The sequence below is a fragment of the Rhodamnia argentea genome, chromosome 7, assembly GCF_020921035.1.
Source record: "Rhodamnia argentea isolate NSW1041297 chromosome 7, ASM2092103v1, whole genome shotgun sequence".
Classification (NCBI taxonomy): domain Eukaryota; kingdom Viridiplantae; phylum Streptophyta; class Magnoliopsida; order Myrtales; family Myrtaceae; genus Rhodamnia; species Rhodamnia argentea.
Window position 1 is genome coordinate 27,910,736 of NC_063156.1, and position 24,158 is coordinate 27,934,893.

At 39.3% G+C, this 24,158-nt stretch overlaps 4 protein-coding genes and 1 long non-coding RNA gene across 6 annotated transcripts; 2 read left to right on the top strand and 3 right to left on the bottom strand.

Moving 5' to 3' along the window:
- Nucleotides 1–519: 519 nt before the first annotated feature.
- LOC125315916 lies at nt 520–21,478 on the bottom strand. The gene is made up of 3 exons (XR_007199201.1): nt 21,345–21,478; nt 8,875–8,878; nt 520–530 (listed from the first exon to the last, which is right to left on the bottom strand). It is a non-coding gene; the product is annotated as an uncharacterized LOC125315916 (long non-coding RNA).
- On the top strand, nt 3,319–4,283 carry LOC115749756. Its single transcript, XM_030686721.2, has 2 exons — nt 3,319–3,706; nt 3,841–4,283. Exons 1-2 carry the CDS (start codon nt 3,546–3,548, stop codon nt 4,169–4,171), a joined length of 492 nt encoding a protein of 163 aa, XP_030542581.1. The 5' UTR covers nt 3,319–3,545; the 3' UTR covers nt 4,172–4,283.
- LOC115749757 (disease resistance protein RUN1-like) lies at nt 5,125–10,542 on the bottom strand. Of its 2 annotated transcripts, XM_030686723.2 has the most exons (3): nt 9,936–10,542; nt 6,652–7,020; nt 5,125–6,561 (listed from the first exon to the last, which is right to left on the bottom strand). In XM_030686723.2, the coding sequence occupies exons 2-3, from the start codon at nt 6,748–6,750 to the stop codon at nt 6,022–6,024; spliced, it is 639 nt and encodes a 212-aa protein (XP_030542583.2). In that variant the 5' UTR covers nt 6,751–7,020; nt 9,936–10,542; the 3' UTR covers nt 5,125–6,021. The 2 variants fall into 2 exon arrangements, with proteins under 2 accessions (XP_030542583.2, XP_048138219.1); XM_048282262.1 differs by having other exon boundaries at nt 5,125–7,020.
- Nucleotides 11,419–12,722, bottom strand: LOC115749758 (disease resistance protein L6-like). The gene is made up of 2 exons (XM_030686724.2): nt 12,056–12,722; nt 11,419–11,909 (listed from the first exon to the last, which is right to left on the bottom strand). Exons 1-2 carry the CDS (start codon nt 12,529–12,531, stop codon nt 11,702–11,704), a joined length of 684 nt encoding a protein of 227 aa, XP_030542584.1. The 5' UTR covers nt 12,532–12,722; the 3' UTR covers nt 11,419–11,701.
- LOC115749707 lies at nt 16,610–22,880 on the top strand. The gene is made up of 5 exons (XM_030686640.2): nt 16,610–16,886; nt 17,705–17,877; nt 19,884–20,067; nt 22,259–22,365; nt 22,492–22,880. The coding sequence occupies exons 1-5, from the start codon at nt 16,815–16,817 to the stop codon at nt 22,571–22,573; spliced, it is 618 nt and encodes a 205-aa protein (XP_030542500.1). The 5' UTR covers nt 16,610–16,814; the 3' UTR covers nt 22,574–22,880.
- Nucleotides 22,881–24,158: the final 1,278 nt, after the last annotated feature.

A 24,158-nucleotide genomic window follows, 5' to 3' on the forward strand; every position in this document is an offset into this window, starting at 1 on the left:
CTTGTGAGGTTATTACCCTTTTTCCTTTATCTTCTTTAAATTTATCTAGATCCCATTCTAATCCTGCTAAGTCATGAGAATCAACAAAGCTATGTGGTTTTAACATATTAAGTCCTCTGCTTCCCATTAAATCTACTAAACTTTGAGTTTCTATCTTGTAATTTGTATTACTGTTGTTCATACATTTCCCTAAATATCCTATGCAAACTAATAAATTTTTTCCCTGAGAATTCTCATAACCTTTGGTCTGGATTCCTACCATGATATTCTTACTGAATTCTTGTAGATCTAAAGGAAATCCTGGACTGCAATAAAATAATCCTACATTTTCACTCACATCTACTTCTGTCATTGCTGTAGTACCTCTTTGCATATCTGTCCACCTATTGTCATATGTGGTTACTAATACCTTTGTTCCGAGCTGCTTTTTTGCTAATCCTTTGATTCCTATAATAATTAATCCTGCATGGATCAACCTATAATTTTTTTCTTATAACTTTTTTCTTGATTCTCTTTTTACAATTTCTATACTTACCGATTCTCCTTCACAACATTTAATTTTTTTTCCTCTCTGTAATTCTTATGCAATCCTGTCTTTTTTAAAAATCTTCCTTTTTTATATAACCTTTTTGGTCTTAACAATTCTAGTTGTTCTCACCTAAATATTTCTACGTCTCTTTCAATATCTATTAACTCGCATAACCGTAATGTATCTCTATTATCTGTACTTCTCCTGTGTCCAATTAATCTTCCTAATGGTCCTAAATTATCTGAAATTTCATCTCTTAAGGTCCTACTTGTTCCTGTAAAAGGCAAAGTAGTTGTCCTGGTTCTTGAGGTATTATCCATATTTGTATGGTCTTTAAATGCTAAAAAACTATTAGATAAGTTAGGTTTACATTTTCTTTCTACCACTGGTAATTTTCTATTAACTTTTTCTATTAATTTATCTACGTCATTCGTACTATTTTCTGGGTTTTCTAATGCTAAAATTCATTAGTTCAAACTTTCTAATTTCTTATGTAAATCTGTTAATAAGAATATAATTGTATTATTTTGTGCTATCAATACCTTGCCTTGTTTAGAGGGTATTATTTCTGTCTTGTTAACTCCTTCTATATATGGGGTTTGTATATCTGTGAATTGTTTGGCCTTAGCATAAAGCACTCGTTAATTAGAAAATCATAAGGTCATAAATAATGACGATCTTGTTAGATCGTCAAGGTAGCGACTCCCTTAATTTTATACTTCTCAAAGATTAAGTATTGCACTTAAAGTTCCTCCAATAGGTAAAGCGAACAATAGAAGTTAAAATTTTATGGCAGGCTAAATACCCAAAAAGCTCCCAAACTTTAGCATCTGTCCCAATTATATCCAATTTTTTTTATTTCATAAAGAAATTCTCAACTTTTACTTTTGCATAATACCCAAAGAAATCTTAACTTTAGCATATGTCTCAATTATATCCAAAACTTCTTTTTGTCTCATAAAACACCAAACTTCTGCTTTTGTTCTAATTCTACCACAGTTAGCCTTTCGTTCATAATCATCATTAATTAATCATGCGTGGCATGTTCACATGGTTAATAAATGCTAAAGTGTGGGATTTTTTTGGGTTGTAGGCCTTTTATGTCATATGGATTCAAAAAGATGATTTGATGAATATTTTTATTCTAAAATAAAACATCAAGAAAATTATTACAGTAAAATTACGACCAAATGGTTGTGGAAAAGAATGTATTGAAATATGACCATTACTATAGAGAGCTAAATTTAAGCACGGTAATGTCCGAATTACTTAAGTAGACCGACCTGAATATGATGTACGATTAATTGCGTAAAAAATAAGGAAAATTTAAAATTAGTCTGTAATTCGATCTCGGTCGAGTCGAATCTCTGGCATGAAATTTCCTATTTGTTTGGCTGTAAAAGGGTGTTGGAAATGGAAGTAAAATTGATTCTCGACGAAAGGAACAAAAAAAAAAAAATATGAAAGGAAATTGATTTAAATTAGAGGAAAGTATTGTCCTGGGACCCACACGTTTATTTTCCTTCGGAATTGGAAGGAATTGCGTTTCTTGCGGCTTTCTTCCATTATCGCCCCTCGCTTTTATTCGAATCTAGACAAGATAAAAAAAACATATTTAAGCAAAGCTTCGTTTCTTTCGTGAAAAATAAATATTTTTAAAAATATTTTACAAAGATTGACCACTTGTATCTCTTTAAAATAATTAGCCAATAAAATATATTTCTCTTTTTTACAACAATTTATATCTAAATATTTTCGAAGACGATAAAAACATATATCATCCGTTCATTTTTGTAAGCAATAAAAATAATTGTTTCGGGAAAATAATTTCCAAATAGTATTTTTCCGTGAACTAAACCGAGTCTAAACTTCACTCATTCTATTTCCCTCATTTCCCTTTGGTAAGTATTCAAATGACACAAGGTAATTTAAAATTTAAATTTCGATCTTTTTCCACTCAATTTGTTTTCTTAACCAAATTTTAAACCTAACATGTCTTTCCGTAGGGGATCGGCAGGATAGGGTAGGAAGGGATACACCTTTGCTTGACTATGTAATTGACTGATACATCGGAAAATGAGGATTTGCCCGATGAAGTCGCTGCAGCTTGAAGTTATGACTACACTTTTTTCGAGCATAGTCCGACATTCACTTTTAATATACTTGATAAATCGTAGTTTAGAGGAAAGCGATTTTCATCAGCATGATATTATAATGTGCAGTTTCACGATGTTGCTCCGTAGTTAAATGCAAAAAAAAAAAAAAAATTCGTGACCTATTAAGTTTCATAGTGTAGAATGCCAGGTTTTTTTTTGTCAAAGTAAAAATGCCAATTAATTCACATACTTTATCGTAAAAAAAAAGACCCATTGATCAATTAAAGATAAATTTTTTGGGGACAAATGTGTTGAAAGTCCTAAATTTTATCATGAAAGTGTAATTAAATCTTATAAATTTCAAAAAATATAAATTTGTCATGAAAGTGCACTTTTTGAAAGTTTTAGGACTCAATTGTACTTTTTTGATAAGTTTTAAGATTTGATTGCACCTTTTAAAAGTTTTAGGACCTAATTATACTTTCTTGACAAGTTTTAGGATTAAATTTTATTTTTTTTAAGATTTTAAAATTCAATTACACTTTCATAATAAGTTTTAAAACTTCGTTTATATATAAAAGACGGGGCGGGGGGGGGGAAAGCGAGGGGCAATTCAGTCCAAGAAAGAAGTCTCCCACTGACCACTGTCTCGTCGCGAGAAACGTTGGGGTCGTCTCTCTCCCCCAAATTTAAAAATGGAGAAAGAGGAAAGGATATCTCCGCCTGTCTCGTCTCTCAAGGAGGAACCGACGAGACCTGACTCTGAGATCTCCTTTCTCTCTCTGTCTCTGTCTCTCTCTCTCTCGTCCTCACTCAGATCCCCAATGGGAGAAGATGACAGAGAAGACAAGATGAGAGCTTGAGACACAAAACACCCGCACACATTCACGTTCTCTGCAGCAAGAAGAAAATCGCAGAACATGGGAATGGCTCGTTCTCTAGTTGGCCGCACTCTCGCGGTGGCGCTCCCGCTCCTCTTCCTTCTCTCCATCACCGCCTTATCTTCCGCCACACCACCACCCTCTCGCGCCCGAAAGCTCGGGTTTTTCTACACCCGCACCAGAGGACGATGCACTCCTCAGTAACCCCATACCTCTCTCTCTCTCTCTCTCTCTCTCTGTGTGGACTTAGTCGGGGCCGAATCGACGCGCTGCCTCCGGGGGCTGACTCGGGTTTGTTGTTTCTATTTTATTTTATTTTTTGATTTTTGCGCAGGTACTGGAGCAGTGGGCGAGAGAAGTGGCCGAGGATGGTGCCGAGGAAATCGACGGTGTCGAGGGCGTTCGGGTCGAGGGCGATCGCGGAGCGTTACGGCGGCGATCTGACGGTGTGGGAATCGACGGCCGGGGTGGTCGTCGGCGGGGGTGACGCGTACGGCAGGCTGGTGAAGCAGGCGAGCGCGGCCCTTCTCAACTCGTACGCCAGGAAAGGTTTCACCTACTCGGCTTGGGAAGTCAAGACTCTGCTCATCCAGGCCTTGGCCTCGCCGCGAGCCGCCGCCGATCAGGCCGGCCAGTTCGCCGTCGCCAATGAAGCTTGTAATTAACAAATCCTTTCTCTTTTTTCTTTTTCTCTCTATAGAGATTTGATTAACCGTAGCCGTAGGTACAGAAATTATTTGCCAAATCAGCATGTGAAAGTGACATTATCGTTCTTCATTTCACGTTGAACAAGACCAGAATCATCCAACTATAGGACAGCTGGTCCGCTGTTTCGTTACGTCTACTTTAACCAAGTGGTTCTGTAATTGAATGACGTGTCTCAGTGCGCGTGTAAATTTTAGGGGTTTTAACTTTTTAACCAGCAGAGGGGTCACGCGATATCACGTGATGTCGCCCGACATATCCACAGTGAGAAAATCTGAGGGTCACGTGACTTGTCCCCATGTTTTTCATTGCTTTTCCTGGGCCCACTGACACGATCAGATCAGCCGGTGGGAGGCCCGATCAGATAGAGCCCGTTGCAGGCTGAGCTCATTCTCAACAAAAATAGAATAAACAAAATCAAAGGCTCCCAATTGCGCGTGCTTTCGTAAATCAAAGTGTCAGGATGAGCTCATGTTCAACTGTGTACAAGGTGTTTCGCCAAAAAAAAAAAAATTAGTGATTTGGATAAAATAAACGAACAAAAAAATTTATTATCGTTTGTGTAAATTTTTAAAACACAAATTGTTGTTGTGTCGATTATGAAAATATATTTAATTAATTAATAATTTCAAGGATATTTGCGATCATTTTTAGGTAATAAGTTATTTATTTTTCGCGAAATAAACGGAGCCTAAATACTAGTATTATTCACGGTGTTGTTCACACCGGATCATTGCAACATAATCAACTCGAGTGCAGTAAACTTAGAAGAAGAGACTGCATTGATATGCTTCTGCTGCTCTCTTCTCCCAAAAGAAAGAAAGAAAGTGTAATCCAAAGGTACTTGTGTCAATTTGATTGGGGAGAGAAACAAAAAAACATTGGTTGTCGGATGGAATAACTCACGACAATTGGTAGAAAGTTTTAACATGAGGGGGCCAATCGCGGTCGCGGATGAAGAAGCTACAGAGCCGGAAGAACGTCTCTCCTTCGATTTTCATTGGTATGTTTCCTCACGTTTTTCAGCATAGCCAGGAATCACCTCCACATTCAATTTCACGCAAGCATATATTTTGATCTCTTCCGGTCCCTCCAAGCTCGACAGATCAGGCAACTTCTCCAAGGACTCGCACTTCTCCATCATCAACAGTTCTAGAGATGCTGGCATTTTGCCTTGAATCTCAACCAGACACTCACATTTTTCTATATGGAGTTTCCTTAGTTTCTTTGAATTACTCAAATCAGGTAATACCTCCAGACATCCAAGGAAAACAAGTGACAGAGTTTGAAGATACTCCAAACAGTCAAGGCCTTGAATCTCTGTAATTGCAGCCAATGTCATAGTGAGTTTCGATAGTTTCTTCAGATTTGATAGGTCTATCGCATGGACCGACATGTAGTTCTGGAGACTCAAGGATGATAGGCTTGCGGGAGGCCTCGGGAGGTAACGCAGATTCGGGCAACGGAGTTCGAGTGTCTTGAGATGAGAAAGGAGACCAATATCTGCAGATAAGGTAACTACAACTTTAGAGATCAACGTCAAAGACTCCAGTTTGCGCAACCTCCCTATCCACCATGGCATCGGATCTTCCACAAGCTTAGGAGTACGACCACCTTCACAAAAGCCCAGGCTCAACTCTCTCAAATTGACCAGGTCTGAGAGATTTGGAAGCTTCTTCGTGTGCAGTTTTAACAACTCTAATCTGATAAGACTTTCCGGAAGCCTCCGTACCGCATGTATTTGAGCATATGTCAATCTCATGATCCTTAGGGATGAACTTCTGTAGGTGTCGTTTGGTATTTCGACTTGCTAACAACAGTTGAACTCGCCTCGTATTGCTTCCGGCTTCTCAATCGTCTGTAAGGAATGTGGTAGTTCTTTGATGCCGCTCCTGGATATATCAAACTCAATTAGCGATTTCAACTTCCCGATTGAATCCGGAAGCCTCTCCAACGATAGGTACCCGCTCAGATATAGGTATTCAAGGCTTGCAAGACCTCCGATGGAGAGGGGAAGTTGTGCGATTTCGTTGCAACGATGAGCACTGATGATCCTTAAATTCTTCATTCCTTGAATTTCGGGGATATTCTTTATCGGAGTCGAATCAAGTAGGAGTTCTTTCAAAGCCTCGAGTTCGCCAAGCTCGCCTGGCAGTCTACTAAGTTCCAGACAATAGCGCACATCCAAGGAAACTAGGCACTTCAACTGACCAATAGACTTATCAATTTTCACCAAGTTCCTACATTCTATCAGTACCAAACGTTCTAAATTTGCATGTGCAGAGAGATTAGGGGTTTTTTGCAAGTAATAGTAGCCAGTCAAATTTAGAACTGTTAAATTCTTGGCCATCTGCGAAAAGAAAAATCGTGCAAGTCAAATGAGTCTTTCCCTCAAATAGAACGGGGATACTGGTAAATGCCCCCTAGAACAATATTGTACCTTCATTTGGCTCCACCCCTTCCAAATTTGTGTAATTCCACTCCAAAATAGATCGAGAATAGCAAGACTTGCCAAGTAAAAACTCCCTATGTCAAGCATTGGAAGGAGATTATTCAGAGGAAGCCAGAGCAACTTTGGAAGGAGAATCGACTTCTCCAGAAAAACATCGGTCGAAAGAACGTTCGGTGAAAATTTGTGCTAGAAAAGCCTCGCTTGCGCAAAGACATTCTCCATAACTTCACCCATCGGTCTTGCACCCTCAACTTCAAGGAATTTCAGGTTTGGTAGTCTCATGAAGTCCTTACAGGTAAAACGATGCTGGCGCAGATGGTTAAGCTTGAGACAAAGAGCTTCGACCTCTTCCTTTTCCTGCCAAAAGAAATATAAAAAGAAGATACATCTATATGATCAAATCTCTTAGTTAAAGGGACAGAAATTTCTTCTTGTTCCTTATTTTGGAGGTCTGATTATTATCTAGAAGAACTGGAAGTATTAGTTAGTTCAGTAAGTGAGGATGGTGTCTTGAACCCGAAAGCCATGTGTCGCGACCTAAAATTAGGCTAACAGATTATTAGGTTAATTAAATCAACTAACCTAACTCGGACCCTCCCAAGTCCTACCGAATCGCAACTTAGGTTTATTTATAAGAAAATATTTAATCGGAGCCGCCACTAATCATTTACGGTAGGTTGATTAGAAACCTATATAAAATAGCGGGAGAACTATTTTATCTCTACGAACCGGAGAGAATGAGTCCGGGGACTTGGTTACGCTAATTGAAAAATTAGCGCCCTTTCGATACCAATTTCATGAAAATGCCTTTCGATTGATCGATGTGAATTGAGCGATTTTGATTTAAAAAAATGTGGCATGAAGACCATATATTAAGCGCCCATAGGATGATATTTTTTTTTTTTTTGGTATTTTCAGCAATAAAAGAAACATTCAAAGCAATCAAAATATAAACAAAAATGCCCATAATATACCTTTAATTTTCGATTTTTCCGAAAATCCTCTTATTCCCAAAGATCCGGGCTAGAGCGAGATTTTATCCGCTACATCCCCGAGCATTCGAGCCGGTATGCGGATATACGTATTGAAAAACAACATCCCTTTCGCCAAATGGCAGAATACGAATTTCTATACTAAATCACCATCCCATTCCACAAGATCGTGGCTAAGGCGTGTGATTTATTTTTCCGACGGGTTTAGGCACGTAGGGGAGCATATATTATGGGCATGTTTGTTTAAAGATGTGCAAACTTTATAACAATAAAAAAACAAACAACATGACAAAAATAAAAATAAGTCCATTGAGCTTGAATTTTTTGAAAATTCAAAGAGGGGTGGCTGAAATTGTGAAGTGAGAGCCCACCTTTCCTCATCAAAAATTTTAGTCAATTTTAATTTGAGAAAATTATCTTTGAGATTGGAAAACTTAATTTTTTTTATAATTCTAGCAAAATAGATAATTATCAAATCTCACATCAAGTCGAATATATTCAGATAAAATTGCAAGAGATAAGATAGGACGCATATCGGATAAATATCCCAACCAATTTAACTGTTAATGATAATTATATGAATTAAAAGAGCTATTAGTTGAGATTCGATACTACTCAATTAAATTTGGATTCCCACACATAACATAGAGATCAAATGAGCAATGGATCAATGCAACTCGGGGCAATAGAAAATTACCACAACAAGACTCACCCGTATGTATAGTTCGGCCAAAAGGGGGTGTACGTACCAAGAATTAATCCAAAATTCCGATTCTTCCAAATCTATCCAACTTGATAAAAAAAACGATCTTGACTTTCAAGCTCACGAACATCCAGTTAACTTTTAGAACATGTAAGCTAATTCACAAGTTAATCAAGATTAACAATTCCACGAGAATTCAATCATCAATTTGAGACGAGTAAAGTTCCATTCTCAAACTTCGAAATTTGCAAGAATATGATGGAACGTGCCGAGGTTCTTGAGCCAAAACTCAAGTTAATCTCCTGTAAGCAATCAAGCAAGATTGAATCTAGAACAAAAGTTTTTTCCTTTTATCCACAGAATAAATGATCCAGTATAGGCAATCATCCCATGATGCACAAGATACGCAAGAACACTCAGTGAAGTATGTAAGTCAACCCATTGAGCAAGCAAATATTCAACATAGAAAATTTTTACCTTGAACCAAATATCGGTTTTGTTAATCGAACTTTGCACGAAACTCGAATATCAAGCTCGAACTTTCGGGTGGATCGGCTAAGGAACGTTGCGCACCTAAGGGGACTTGATGGAATGAATTCGCAGCAGCCAATTCACTCCTTCGTCGGCACCGAACAGCAGCAGATCGATTGAACAGCGAGCAAATCGAGCGTGAACTTTTTTCCTCAAGACTCACGTGTGTTCCACAAGTTTTCTCCCCCTCTCCCTCTATTTCTCACGAGTATTTCTGTGTATGAGCAGAATTTTTTTGCCAACCCCATTGAATGTGTCAACCTCCTTCTTTTATAAGCATGAGAAGATTGGACCCCAAGACAAAAATTGAATCTTCACGTACGATTCCCTTCCAATTCGGTGCAGTGTAATCCCTCTTTGAAATATAGTCTTGCCTCTTTAAAAAGAAGAATATACTCTTGCAATTAAAAATCTTACAGATTATATTGTCACCAACCCCCCAAACTTAACAATGTCAATCCATGTACATATGAAAAGATAATCTTGATCCCCTTGAATAATAATAAAAAAAAATACTACTAGTCATGGTGGATTTTGGAATCAGCGGAGGACTTTAGATGTGAAGTGAAAGTATTGTCCAAGCTACTGGATCCCAAAGATTCTTGCACGAAGGAGACTAAATCTAGCGGAATTTTTCTGAAGGTTCTCTCTTGGTTGAGTTTATCTTTTCCAAAGTTTTAATATGCTATTAGAGATGCTAAATTCATTAGCTAAGGCATTTAATCTCCAACAATTTTTTTAAGGAATTTAAGTTTTGCTCAAACATGTACCTCTACTAGCAAAGAAAACGAGCATCTGTCTATAATGAGTCCTTGGTGTCGGTCCGACCTACTCGCATCCATTAGATCCAACCGAGCTAAAAAAATTCAATTATGCCCATCTATTGCTGATTCGATGCATGATATGAAAACTGAGTTAATTATTTTTGGTAGGAACTAAAGTTTAATTCCTATTTTTTTATTTTTTTATTTTTATTTTTAAAAAAAATAAATGACTAACAAGATCAGTCAAAATTTAGGTGTCAACACCATGGCAAGGAAAATTACCTCGTTTCTCGCTAGCAAATTCTATGCTTTCTCGCGATTCCACACCCCGCTCCGCTTCTCCCCTTTCATGTTACTTTCCTGACGAACCATTTCTCTTCTAAGGTCTCTGAGTTAATCATGCATCCACATTTTATTATCCTCTCGAATTTTTGTCAAGGACATGTTACGTAGAACTTCTAGGGCATCTTCTGGAAAAAAACTAGATTCGTCCTAGAAGTAAAGCATAATGTTCTTGTCATGACCGATGAAAAGACAGGCTATATCAAGGAAGATATGCCTTTGCCGAACATCTAAGGCATCGTAATTTATTCTCGGTTTACTCCGAACTTCCGCTGGAGGAACACTTTCTAGCTTTTTCAATGTGACATCCGACATATCTTTCTTACACCAAGATAGAAGTGAGCCTATAACCTCAAGAGCTAGTGGAAGATCTTTAGCAATGTCTATCGCCATTTTGGACTGGTTGAAGTACTCATCTAGAGGCTTATCTCTTCTAAAGGCATGTCTGCTAAAAAGTTGAAGAGATTGATTGGGATCCATGCAATTGAGTTCATAAGTGCAATCCACTTTGGCAATATTGAGAACATCTTTCTTTCGAGTAGTAATAATTATGGGTGACCAAATCGGACCGCCCGAACCGGAAACCATCCTGATCGGACCGGTGGTCCGGTTCCCGATTCTAGATGAGTCCGATCTGGTTTTCGGTTCTTAATATTAGAATCGGTGGTCGGGTGATCCGGTTCCCGGTTCTAGAGACATAGGATTAGATCGGTCGAATTTTTTTTAATAAAAAAAGGGTAATCGTAATGGGGATTCCCCATCAACCAGAGAGAGATAGAGGGTGGTGGGGATGGAAAGAGTGGTTGATGATCTCAACATCGCATCTCTTCTGCCAAAAGACAGCATAGCCAAAGCAGACATAACATTCCACCTCTGACATCACATCCTTGCACAGGCTGCAGCTAAACGCAGGTGGTATCTTCAAATAATGGAAGGTCAATGGCATTCATGACTCGAAAGTCTTGCCTCGAATGGGAATATCTTTTTTCGGATAAAGTCTCAATCACGCGGCCGAAATCCAACCCTACATCACACAAAATCACAATAGAAGGCCACTTAGTTTCGGTCGATTGGAGGATGAGGGAATGCTCTGGGTGCTAAGAATGTTGCACCTATGGCAGTAGTTCTTCGGCGCACAACATGAGGAGGAAGATTTTGCGTCATTCGCAGTAATACATGGGTGTGGTACTGTGGATCCGCCCTCGTAATTCCTAGAAAAGAAAAAGATGCTCTCTGTCCTGGGTATGTGTAGAAATTTATCATGTTATTGATTTCTTAGAACCGACCAAGAACTGGACCGGACCGACGGTCCTGTCCGGTTCCCGGTTCCTAGGGTGGCCGGTCCGGCCTTGGTTTTAGCGGTCCCGATTCCCAGTTCTTGAGGGGAATCGGACCAAACCGGTAACCGATGACCCCTAGTAAAAATAAGTTTGCTCCCTTCACCTAACCAATCACGATTGCCCACTAGTGCATCCAGATTATTCCTTTCGTCCACATCATCGGGAAGGGGAAGTAACCTTTTACAAGACAACCGATCTTTAATGATCGTCATCCCTTCGTCGACATTTCTTATATTGGGGCATATCCCTGGGATGACGTCGGAGATGAGCTGATTTTGCACATACTCAATGCCCTTGAGCTTTAATGTTTCTCACATGTTGGAAAGAAAGCAACAATTCTCAAAATCTCGTGAAAGCTGATTGTGGCTAATTTTGGCAAGAGTCGTCTTTCCAATGCCGCCCAACCCATGGAGTCCAATGATCAGTGTTTCGGGGTGTATAAGTGCCTATCTTTTTAATGATTTCATCCACATGATTGTCGATAGGGACCAAGTAGTCGGAGACTCCCAAAGAAGTCTTTTTTAACTCCCTGAAGACCTCCCTGACAACTCCTCTAGTGAACTCACCTACGTGCCTGATAGTCGTAGCAAAAATTCAACAGAAAGAAATTCAACTCCTTACCAACGATAGATTAACAAATATCCATGAAAATTTCAATCCGAGGTGCATTGAATCCTAATGAATAGGAGGTATATATTTCAAACAGATTATAGTAGTCACCTTTTGGGCTTGCTTTGTAGATCCCATCCTTTCAAGGACCCGACCTCATTCAGAGCGGCCTTCCACCGGTTGATAGTCTGATCATCGTATTGCTTCTTGCTTTCGTGCAAAAGGAAGGCCTCTCTGTAACTACCGGTCTGATGTCGAACTTCGAAAGGTGCCACGTCACAGAAAATGGGCATGATCTTCTGTCCTCGGGTTTTCCCGCGCTCCGCCATCTGGGCTAACTCCTGGAGACACCACTTGCTGGAGGCATGACTTCTGGAGAAGATGGGTATGGAGATCTTGGACTGATGGATTGCCCCAAGAAGCTCCGCCCCAATCTCTTCCCCGAAGCGGAGTTCCTCGTTGTCCCTGTATGCGCGGATTCCAGCACTATCAGGCCGACATAAAGGAAATCGGCGATGCCTGCTCGAGTATCGGGGTCCTCTGAAACTTAAGAACACTTCGTGATCAAATCCTGAAGTCATCGCCATTTTTGTGAACCTTTGTTGAAATGTGAGCACAAGAATTCTGGGAATGTTAGCCTTTCGTGAGTTTGGATCGAAGAAACTGAAGCTGCCCTTTCCATTTTCAAAGCGCAGATGATAGATGCCCTTGCCAAAATGCCGCAGGAGACTTTTCAATAAAACGAGCTAAAGAAAACTATCAATGGTTAAAGTGGTTGCAGACAGCTAAGGTGTAGAAATATCTCAGCAACCGCTGCTGAGTTAGCCCGGCTGGCATGAATTCGTTTGTTCGGGGTAGCCAAAAATAAATTATATAATGAATATTTTTTTTAAAAAATAATTTATTTTTTAATTTACAAAAATGTACAAACGAAATATGTTTTTATTGTTTACGAAATATCTAAACATAAATTGTCGACCATAAAATATTTTTTATTGACTAATTATTTCAATCGATACAAACAATCAATTTTATAGAAATACTTTTAAAATTATTTATTCTTCGTGAAATGAACATAGCCTAAATATATTTTGAAGATTTGTCACGTATAAAACTTGTTGGTGGATAAACGGGTGCGATCCTCAAAATAGAGAAAAAGAAAGAGTAGATTGCGAGTTCGTAGAAGTTAGTTTGCTTTGAGCATTTTTGTGCGTGGTGAGAGAAAATATATTGTGATGGTTGTGGGGGACTATGTTTTAATTGATTGTTGTACTTGGATCACATTTTTATGCGGTAATTCTATCATAAACCTTTCCATTATATTAATTTAATCCTAAACGCTTTCACATTTTGTCAAATGGAGTGCATCGGACTAATTTTGGTCTAAAATTGTTGACGTAAATACCGGCTGTCCTACGTGGCACGACTGCAAGCATGTTTATAAATTTTATTTTATTTTTCCTTCTCTTAACCTAACTTTTTTTGACTTAGGGTCAGCAAAGGTTGCCGGTCGACTCTTGCTTGGCTCAAATCTGGCAAGAACGTAGCAGGCCTTGTCGGATCTGAACGAGGGACCGTGCACCCTCACTTTGTCGGACGAGGGCATCGGGGCTCTCGCTTAGACCCTCACCGGCAACAGCGAGGGCATCCCGACCATCGCCCAATGCCGACGAGGGTTGCTGGCCCTCACCGATCACCGGTGGCATATGAATACCAGTATCGCATAAAATATATTTATTTTTCTGGAAAATAGGTTAAAATTGGTATTTTCATAATTCAGGATCTCTCTCTATATCTGCATAATTGAATTAGGAGAAAGAGTCCCCAAATCAATTCATTAATTGCACTAGTAACTTTTGTTGCAAAAAATTTCAGGCACCGAAGTACATTACCGGAGATTTGACTAATACGAAAAGACACCTCAAGTGCCAATATTTGTGTACAATGCTCACTTTAGTGCCAATAATCTTTTAAGAACGATTATTTGAGTGCCAACTCCGGTGAGCGTCCGTCGAAATTTCTAGCAATTGGCACTAAAATGATTGTTTTTTCTCCGATTTGGCACTTAAGTGATCCAAAAAAAATATTGGCACCAAAGTGAAAGACGTACACAAATATTGACACTTGAGGTGTCGTTTTGCCCTAAAGAAACTATTCAATTGCTAAACTCAGAAAATATTTGGCTGAAATAAAATGAACGGAATCAAAACGTCTATGTTTAAGCTTTAATAAACATATATTTCCTTGATTAACTCGCATAATGCATGTAAATCGCTGCAAACCTAGCACAAATTGAATGTACATCACTATAAATGATGAAATTACAAGCAACAAATCAATAATAGCACAGGCATGCAATTTAGGAAAATTTCAAGTTTTGACATTGGAGCTTGATTCAATCACATCCATATCCATAAGGTAGACCTTATAAATTGTTGCTGCAACCTGCCCATCATACGAAAGGGACAACTTTTATACTTGAGATCTGGGAGGAGTGGCTACGTTTTTAATCATCAAAGTCTCCCTGCTCAGACCCTTGTGCCCAGGCTAGAATTTACGTAGGCCTGTGAAATGGGTGTGTCGGAATCAAATTTGGGTCGGATCGGTGTCGCCGGCCTTCGGCGGGTATCAGTCGGTAGCACCAACACAACAAAAAAGTCTGATGATGCAGATTATGACGACGACAAGGGCCTTAGCCTCCAGTCTGTTAAACTCTTAACACTGTCACGTATTGCAGGACGCCGACTTTCTTCTCTGTTTCCAGCCTCACCAGGTGCCTCAGGAGGTCTACTGCAACTCGAGAATTCGGCTGAGGACCCGAACGGCGAACCTCCCCGTCATCTTAAGGATCCATCAAAGTCGAACTGCATCCGTAGCGGAGCGGAACGCATGCTTCGCATCGGCCGGCATTGAAGACGTTGGAGGTGCATTTGTTGTTGGGAAGTGGAGAGACGCTTGCTTCCCGACTGGTAGATTTCCAAAAGCCCCGCAGGGAGTAAGGAAGCCAATGTTCGAATGTGGCCTCCGGTTGATCGTACTGTCCTTCCCTTTTCGTTCTTTCCCCGTTTCTCCTCCATGCTAATGGAAATAGGATCAAAGTAAAACTATTATTAAAACTAGATTTGATGCTTTCGGGATAAAATTGAAAAATAAAAAATATAATGCTTGTAGTTTAAATTAGAATACGTCTCCATTATAAAATTGAAAATTCTAATATTAAATGATTCTTCAATGTGTCGAGGGTAGAGTTGAAAGTTGAAATGTTTTATATGTATATTATATTAGGAGTAAGCAAGATGGATCGACCTGATTGGGAATCGCTTGGACCAAACCAGACAGATGGGTTTGGTCTAGTTCTAATGGTCACCGGTCCGGTTCTCAATTCCTCAAGGTGGAATCGGTGTTCGAACAGTTCGGTTCTCGGTCCTTGGGGAGAATCGGACCGACGAACCGCCCACCTGGACCGGACAAATTATCAATTTCTTTTTATTTTTTAAATATAATTGGTATCCGTTAGAAATGAGATTCTAGGCAAATAAAGGGACTTGGGGACTTGCACATGGAAAAGAATTTCGGTTAAATATTTTCACGTTAAATACAATATTATAGTAGGAATGAGATTCACATAATTATGTACAATATCAAACACCGCATTTGATATTCACTGTGATATGGACATCCCCATGTAAATCATGAGAATATTATACATAGATATGTGAATATCGAATAAGTCCCTTTTTTTTAAATATATTTTTCCTTTATTTTTATTTTCTTGGTTCCATTGGATCTCCAGGGAACCAGACCAGCACATTCGGCCCCGTTCCTGATTCCGAAAAATGAGAATTGGGACCATCGGTCAGGCCCCCGGTTCCTGAGGGAATAACATGCTCGCCCCTAAGTTATATGTGTTTTAAAAATTGTCTTAGACGGGCTGATTTGAGCTCGCTCGGTGATCTCTCTCAAAAAAAAAAAAAAAAAAAAGGAAAGAAAGAAAGAAAGTTGGGGCGAATTTATAATTTCTCTAGACGATGAGAAACAATGATTATTCATACGGGGGCTTCAATTAAGGCCATGTTTGGTTCAACATTTGGCCAAGGGACTTTGAGAAAATGCAAATACCTTTGGGTTAAATGCCTTTTTCAAAATGCAAGTAGTGTTTGGTAAAGTATATTTTAAAAGCACATTTGGAAAATAATTTTGGCGTAAATGTTGTTTGGTAAAAAATGAACTTTGTAAAATATTTTTTCTTTTTGAAAAAAGGCGGTGGCAACTAGCGATCGACGGTGGCTGCGATTGGCGCCCGACGGCGGCTGCGACCGGACCGAGGGGGGGGGGGGGAGGGCGACGACCGACGGCTAATGGGCGATGGTGGTGGGCGGCGGCGGCAAGCGAATGTGATAAAATTAAAATAATAAAAAAATTATTTGCATTTCGCAAAAGTTCTTTAGCCCAAAGTCCTTTGGAGAGCATTTGAGATGCAGTTGCATCTCCTCAAAGTAAGCCAAAAAATGAACGAAGTACCATTTATATTTGATCAAAGGATTTTAGAGCCCTAATGCTCATTTGGAATGCTGAATTAAACAGGGCTTAAAATTCGTCAGGGGCAAAAATCCAATTATTCAACACCATAAAATGAAGCCAAAAAGGTTTCGCGAGACGGGGCCTCTGCTCTTGGAAAATCACCGATTTTCCCCACTCCTGCGATTTTTCTCGAGAAAAAGAAGACGAGAGAGACAGAGAGAGAGACACACACAGACGGGAAGGGAAGGTTTAAGGATTCGCCGGTAACTGGAGACGGCGAGTTCATCGAAGAAGTGGCGGAGGCGGAGGAGGAGGAGGAGGAGGGTCAAAACACCACTCGCCAACAAAAATGGTGGCTATCTCGACGTGGGTCCGTTACCTCTGCCACAAGCTCGAGTACTCGGCATATCTCAGTTGGAAGGTCTCGCTCGCTTTTCCTTCCTTTTTCTCGCTGTTTGGATCACCGCGCGCGTGATTCTGCTGCTTCTGACGCATCATTGGTTCGCTTCGATTTCATTCGTGCTTTCTAATGGCGCGTCATGGGTTCTTTCGATCTCCTATTCGTGCCTTTGGTTTTGTCGGAATTGCTTTTGTAGTTAATACTGGAGCACCTAATTTTCGCTGAGACTGTTGTTTTTTGAACTGATGGTTTGGGTTTTTATGGGCTGATCGATTCATTGTATCGGTTGGGACGATTGGTACATCACTCAGAATGTGCTGTTCCAGATGAAAGTTTGGGTTTTTAGGCTACCAAGCTCCTGTTCCACCCTGTCATTTATGGAGATATACTGATCTGATTTGGTCCATACACGGGACAATTTGTTTCATTGAATGTGCTCGTGTTCATCAACAATTTGCTTAGCGATTACATTTTGAAAGTTATGCGGCGTCACAATTCTTCCTACATGAGTAAAATATTCATGTGATTCTTGTCTTCAAAAATAAATATTCTTCCGTGTGAAGTTCTTGTGTTGGCGCATATTGAGTGCCTGCCTTAAACTTTAAAGAAGCGCCTCAAAAATATTAATATGCCTTTAGGTGAAATATAAATATCTGACAGTTTGTATACACGACTCATGCCATGAGAGTTAGTATCAGTGGTGGGAAGCATCCCAGACATATGATATGGAAACAAAGAAAACAGAGAATTTGGCAACTGATGCTTAATTTTTTCTTCATTTCTTTACCTTATGTCTATGGAGTGCATGTTAGCTGAAAATAGCTTTTGAGTGTGTGCAGAGCTATAAAGGTGGCCTAATTACTGATGGACAAGTAGGAGATGCTATGTGGAGACATCTATTTCAAGGAAGATTGACATACTTGCACTGGCATAAAGGAGAGGAAATGGCTTCCACTGCAGGAGGGCTTATGGGAACTCTTCTCGTTCGCAAAATTGCACATGCAGATCCAACGTGAGTACACTTTACAGTTTGATTATTAAAAAAAAATCCTCTCTTCCTCCGTTTTCCAAGCTGCTGATTTAGGCTTGTACAGTTACACCAGAGTTGTCATAACTCTCTTTACTCCAATTTACACGTTAGCGGAAATCTCTGCCAAGGGGAACATACAAGGAGGAACAGATTATTTAGTAGCACTTCCAATGTTTGTGGAAATGAGTGGCCATTGTTTACTGACCTGATGGGGCGTCATTTTTTTCCCCCCGTAGGGATAGGCTTTCCCTATATGTAACTTTTTCCTGGACATTACTTCCCAACTTTTGGAATGTGAAACTAACCATGTACTACTTCCGGACCTCCTTGAACACATAACCTCAGTTCCAGTGTGTACGGTTTTTCTTTTCTTTGAATATCTTTTGTCAGCCAAACCCAATATTCACTAGCAATATATTCATTTTTGTGACACCAAATTTTAGTCACTGCAACTTATTGGATGGTTAGGATTGAAGTTAAGAAAACAAGACTAGATAACAGAGAAGACGGCAATGAGAGAGAATGTGTGTTTAAGTCTCCTTAGGTGTCACACTTGAAACTAAATGGCAGGGCGAGTTAATGGAAGTTCTCAAAACAATGTAACAGATGATAACCTTATGGGTACAGCCAAGATAATCTCTAGTTTATAGCTTTAGAACCTACTTTATCCATTCTCTAGTACATAGTTATGCTACCATACGCAAATATATGTTGAACAGTCCTATATGCCTGACAGGCACTTGTCTTCAAGAAAAGTTGCATGCTTTAGCTTGTTAACTACCATAATGGCTGGTGCTCATTTAATAGATAATTAAGTGCCGAAGCAATTTATGTGATTAGCAATAATAGTTGGAGTTTTTTTGCTTGAGCCGATAGTTTAGCATGCACATTGGCACACATGATTCCCAAATTTGTATGCATGTTTAAGTTCTGGAGCTATAAGGGTAGGAGTTGTTTAATAGATAGCTCATGGCTTCACTCAAAGAGTAAGGTTTGAATGCATATTCATTTGCAGCTAATAGTTACTCAGCAATTCCACATTATTGGAACTTGTCATTTTTCTTTAGCAGAAGTATCTTGACGTTTTTCTTTTAACTTCGAATAGATATAATCATTCTGAGGATCTGATTGTTTGTCTTTCACGCTAAATGCTTGGGTTACTCATACGGACTGCCCATGTTCTCAGTTTCAGTTTCTTGGGTTTGATATCGCAATCCCTCAGTTCTTGTTTTGTGAGTTTGATTACATATTATTAAAAAGTATCATTTTGACAATTTTTGGCTGCCCTGCATTTGGGTCGCCTTCACTGTGTACATATAACTTTGTTCTACAGTGCCACATGAATCTTTTTCTAATGTTCACATACTTTCCTTTTCAAAATCTGTCTCTGTGTCCTCTTTCACCCACATGCACACATGGTACTGTGGAAAAGTAAACTTAAACCTATTAAAATAGCAATTTCTCGGAGTTCACTACTTTTCAAGTGGAGATCTATGATTTGGTGTGTGTACCTTGGCATGAAGAGGTAAAAAAAATCTCTGAAGCACATGTTTTCCAATCATCTCTCCTCTCAGCACTGGCTTCTTTTTTTTTGGGTTGCTGCGGGCCCGGGGGGGCCTTTGTTTTGGTGGTTGCGTCGAGTTGTAAGATAATTAGCGAGCAGCTTTTATTTAATCATGTATTGAGAAGTACTGACCAACGTATAAACACATTCAATTGGGTCCACAGTGGCTGAAGCGGTTGATAATCTAAGAAAATTCTAATCATGGTGTCATAAACTGAATTTCAGAGCTTGCATTATAAAGATTTTAACTTTTTGTCAACCATCCTTGACTAGAGCTCATGATTTGTTATTCAGATGCAACACATTTCTCTTAGGTTGGGGTGATCTGGTCAATCCTATGTTTGGTAGATTTGGGGAATAGGACCCAATCATTGGCCTTAGGTGCATATGCTCACCATATGTATTCTTACTACACCTTCTGCAGCCATGTTTTTGTAGGAGATGTTCTAGTTTTGAAGGATCCTGAACAATCAAATAACTACTTGGTCAGAAGATTGGCTGCCATCGAGGGGTATGAAATGGTGTCTACTGATTCAAAAGATGAGCCTTTTGTCCTTGAAAGTGGTAAATGTTGGGTACTTGCTGATAACAAAGATCTGAAGCCCAAGGTATATGTGCTGCTAAGTTATATTCTACGTTCATTTCCCGAGTTGACCGATGAGTAGTAATGTTACTTGACTTTACTCGTTAGTGGTTATGCAACAGGTTATATTTATTTTCTTCAGTTAATAAGCCAATTAACTGTAACAAATCAGTTTCCTTATCACGTTCTGTTGACTTGCCTATCCAGGGAATAGTTTGGACATTCTGTCTGACTATAGTGAGTATCTAAAGTATGAATGCAACTATGAAAGTCGTTCCCTAGATACTTAACAAAGAAAAATTTCAGACGAAAAGCTGTACTTGACCAGTATTATTGATCCTAACCTTATAAGTTGATATCTTTTAGGGACAGGTTGTGGGAGTGAGCATCTTGTCACGGTTAAATAGTGATATGAATTCCGATTTTGCTTCTGATAATATGTGATGAAGTGCATATTTCTTGTCTGATTGCTTACTTTTGCCACAAAAGTTTATAAAAGTCGTAGATGTGGAGATAAGTCATATGTGGGCACCTATTGACTAACTTCATTGGACCTCTAGGCTTAAAGCACGTAGTGTTTCATACTGCAACAGACTAAGTTAGAGAGCATTCACAACTGCCGGACAAATAGAGGTTTTAATACTGTGAACATAGCTTCTCTTATTATTGTTGTTCAAAAGGAACAAGTCTAATATTGACTATATGTGAGTCATAGTTTTCTATCATCCATAAGCGCTGCGGTAAATAGCTTGTGTAGTGGGGTTAAGAATCTCAACTCCTAGAGAAGGGCTTGTGAACACATGATCGGTCAGCTGTCTCTCTTCTTTAGATGTGTATTTGCAACATTTTTCAGTTATAGCTTTGAGGCTCAAGGAGCCCACAAGACACTCAAATCGTAAATTTAACTGAAATTTGATATCTAGAATTTATCACCACAAGGTTACAAATTCTACTTGAGAACTGAATAAACTATAATGACGTCATTGGAACAAAGTTGTGTCCATCAACTGACAATGTTTTTAACCTCTCTACATAGATCTAAGCTTACCTAAATCTACCACCGAGCATTGTAGCCTAGTGGAATATGTGACACCGTTTTCATGAGGTAACAAGTTCAAGCTATGTATTGAATGAACTTTTTTCACCTTGTGCTTTGGGTTGCTACCTTATGTGGAGAACCACCAATTTTTTTTTTTTTGTTTAATTGTGCTGGTGGGACTGCGGTGACTGGCGCCTACATCTACGGGTGGACTGAGTTGCTAGCATTTGAACCTAACATTCATTAGCTATAATATATTGTACAATTCAGTAAGGACTGAAATAAAGTAAAATAGCTGGATAGGTTGAATTGACATCTCACTCTTCTTTGGATAATGTATGTCCGTATGAGAAACTTTTTGATGTCTTAGAGTGGTAAACTATTAGGTGCAAAGCTGTTGGAAGAAAATAATAGTTGAACGTGTGTGCTTCTTATTTTTGGTAGAGAATGACCTCATTTGTTGGCATATGAAAAGAAACACAGAAGTACTGCTACATTTTCCAAAATACCTTATGCCACTAGTTATAGCCATTCAAATATACCTGAGGTGTATATTTACTGGTGTAGGTGTATATACTGCATTACAAAGTGAAAATACTACAACTCGGAGCCTCCATTTTCATGATCAGTGTACCATATGTAATAGATTGCGAACTGGCATCTTGTAGCAGAAGCATCTGCTGAAATAAGCCCATAATATTGAGACTGAATTCAAATAAAAACGGATATGAATTTGTGACCGATGCAAATTAGATAAAGCACATGACAGGACAGTCTTCATGATATTCACAACAGTATGCTGCAGTCACATAGGAAGGAATACTCTTCTGTTGCTGTTATGGGAATAACAGGAGGACCGTCACGGCCGTTCGTTCGTATGGCTTGTTTAACAATTATGTGATCGTCAGATACTTCATTGACACTGCTCAAGTCAATACGATTTTCGGTTTGTTTATACTTGTCTTATGGGAGGTATCCTACTGCTTTAGTATGGTTTAGTTGCTGCTAATGTCTTTGTGGCTGTTCTAAATTGGCTAGACTAACATCAGAAGAAAACTTCAATTATTAAAGTTTAAGAACTGTTGATGCATCACCTTCATAAACACCATGCCTGACCTATTCAGAAACTTATTGATTGCTCCAAATGATCGGTTCTTGTCCTCTCATCTCATGGCAGGAAGCACATGACAGTCGAACATTTGGTCCTGTTTTCATGAATGATGTTGTTGGAAGGGCCATATATTGCCTAAGAACAGCTGTAGATCATGGCCCGGTGCAGAACAGGTGAGCTGCACAAAACAGGATAATATCATGCAGCTCATGTGTCGAAATGAAACCAGAAGTTGACCAATTATTCTTTAAGCAGTCAGTATGGTTTTGGTGATTGATCTCTGTTTTATTCATTCGCAGTTATTACAGCATGCAGAAGGATTCGCCTGTCTTGGAAGTTGAATTGGATGTTGACGAGATGGCGAGGAATCACAAAGCGTGAAAAAGTGGCTGACTAAGGTCACTCGCCGGGTTTTGAAGTTCGGGAAAATGGAAGTTCTTGTTACGTCTTTTAGAACAAATGGGGACTCACAGGCTACAATTCTTCATTATCGGACAGGCTATCGCTTTGTCATTTTGTCTTGAGTAGGATCGACCATCTCATTTATTCGGTGGCCCTTACTTCCGCTTTCGCGGAATATGTTAATGGCTGGTGCTTGCCGTCGGTTTACCTTGGTCTATCATGTTTGTCAACAGTGGTATGCTAGGCGAGAAAAAAATAAAATGAGGGACGGTTATCGAATTTCTTAGTTGTGTCTTTCTCGTCCGGTCGTTCAACTGCAAGTTCTTTTCGCGCAGTCTGGCAAGTTCCTTTCGCTCAATGCGTCCCCCGCTTGTTCCTAAACATGTGATCTTAATTCGCTGCTGACACATTGAAAGTTACTTCAACATGATGTTATCAAGTGCATGAGATGTTCACCTTAGACAGTGGTCCAATCTAGATGACCCAATTTCTTTTGTGCCATGAAATTTGTTCTTATTGAAATCAGTCAAATCATTTATCTTAATTTTGGGAGGATTATTTTTGGGCAAAAAAGGGGTGCTTTTGTTTAACTCTGTTGTAAATCCCTCGTTGATTACACCAAAAAAGAAATGGAAATGGAGATATGCACGGCTCAATACGTCAAATCTCGAAAGACTGATTTTTTTCGAAGCGCGAACAGAAACTGATATTCTAAAGCGACATGAATTTCAGTAGATGTACTCCTTTTGGACAGCAAAAGAATTGAATAGACACCGAAAGGGCGATCGCATCCCTTAACGAAATCCACCAATTTGACGACTGAATCAATTTTTTGCACATGACCGTGAGTCATGATCACAGGAAAACTGGTAAAGATGGTTCCTTCCTTCGTCCTCTCCTTCAGTTTAACTGACGTTCACGACGAAGTGGTTTCGTTTGGTGCCTCCCTCGTACGGATCTGTCGTGTCCGGCAGTCGTGGAAGGGAAAAAGCCTGTGGGGATCTGTGTATCCGATCTTCTTGTCGTCGATTCAAATGGGAATCCCGTAGATGCTCCTGGTGCTTCCATCTCTCTCGAGCGTTCTGTTCTGTCAAACTTTTTCTTAAACGGATTCCTGACGTCCCCTTCCACCGTTCCTTCTGGAGTGGAGGCTGCTCAGCCTCTGGGCAACACAGGCAGTCCCCGGAGTGCACGTCGCGGCCCGAAGCGTCCAGGGAAGATCGACCAGACCTGAACAGTTTTGGCATTGCAAAGTATTCCTCTGTCTTTAAATTTATTTATGTTGGGCTGAGTTGTTATATGAATTAACTAGGTGTAAAAAAAAAAAAAAAATCATAAATAGATTTATGAATTACTTAGGCCAATTCCACCTCTATAACTCTTTTTTCATTCTTTTTTGCATTTAACCCAAATTTATCTCTATAATTCTTTTTTCATTCTTTTCGCCTTCACTCGTTCTCACGCTTACTCAGCATTCTCACGTCAATTTAGAAATATAAATCGGGTATTTACCAGCAAATCTATATTTTAATAAACGAGTTAAAGGATCGAATAATTTATGATA

Excerpts from the sequence above, each read along its gene's own strand:
- LOC115749756 (XM_030686721.2), top strand. The coding sequence starts at position 3,546 with ATGGGAATGGCTCGTTCTCTAGTTGGCCGCACTCTCGCGGTGGCGCTC. Across the intron at positions 3,707-3,840 it reads AGAGGACGATGCACTCCTCA|GTACTGGAGCAGTGGGCGAG; the intron begins GTAACCCCATAC and ends ATTTTTGCGCAG.
- LOC115749757 (XM_048282262.1), bottom strand. The coding sequence starts at position 5,973 with ATGAGATTGACATATGCTCAAATACATGCGGTACGGAGGCTTCCGGAA.
- LOC115749758 (XM_030686724.2), bottom strand. The coding sequence starts at position 12,531 with ATGGCGATGACTTCAGGATTTGATCACGAAGTGTTCTTAAGTTTCAGA. Across the intron at positions 11,910-12,055 it reads CTACAAAGCAAGCCCAAAAG|GCACGTAGGTGAGTTCACTA; the intron begins GTGACTACTATA and ends TACGACTATCAG.
- LOC115749707 (XM_030686640.2), top strand. The coding sequence starts at position 16,815 with ATGGTGGCTATCTCGACGTGGGTCCGTTACCTCTGCCACAAGCTCGAG. Across the intron at positions 20,068-22,258 it reads ACAAAGATCTGAAGCCCAAG|GAAGCACATGACAGTCGAAC; the intron begins GTATATGTGCTG and ends ATCTCATGGCAG. Across the intron at positions 22,366-22,491 it reads CATGGCCCGGTGCAGAACAG|TTATTACAGCATGCAGAAGG; the intron begins GTGAGCTGCACA and ends ATTCATTCGCAG.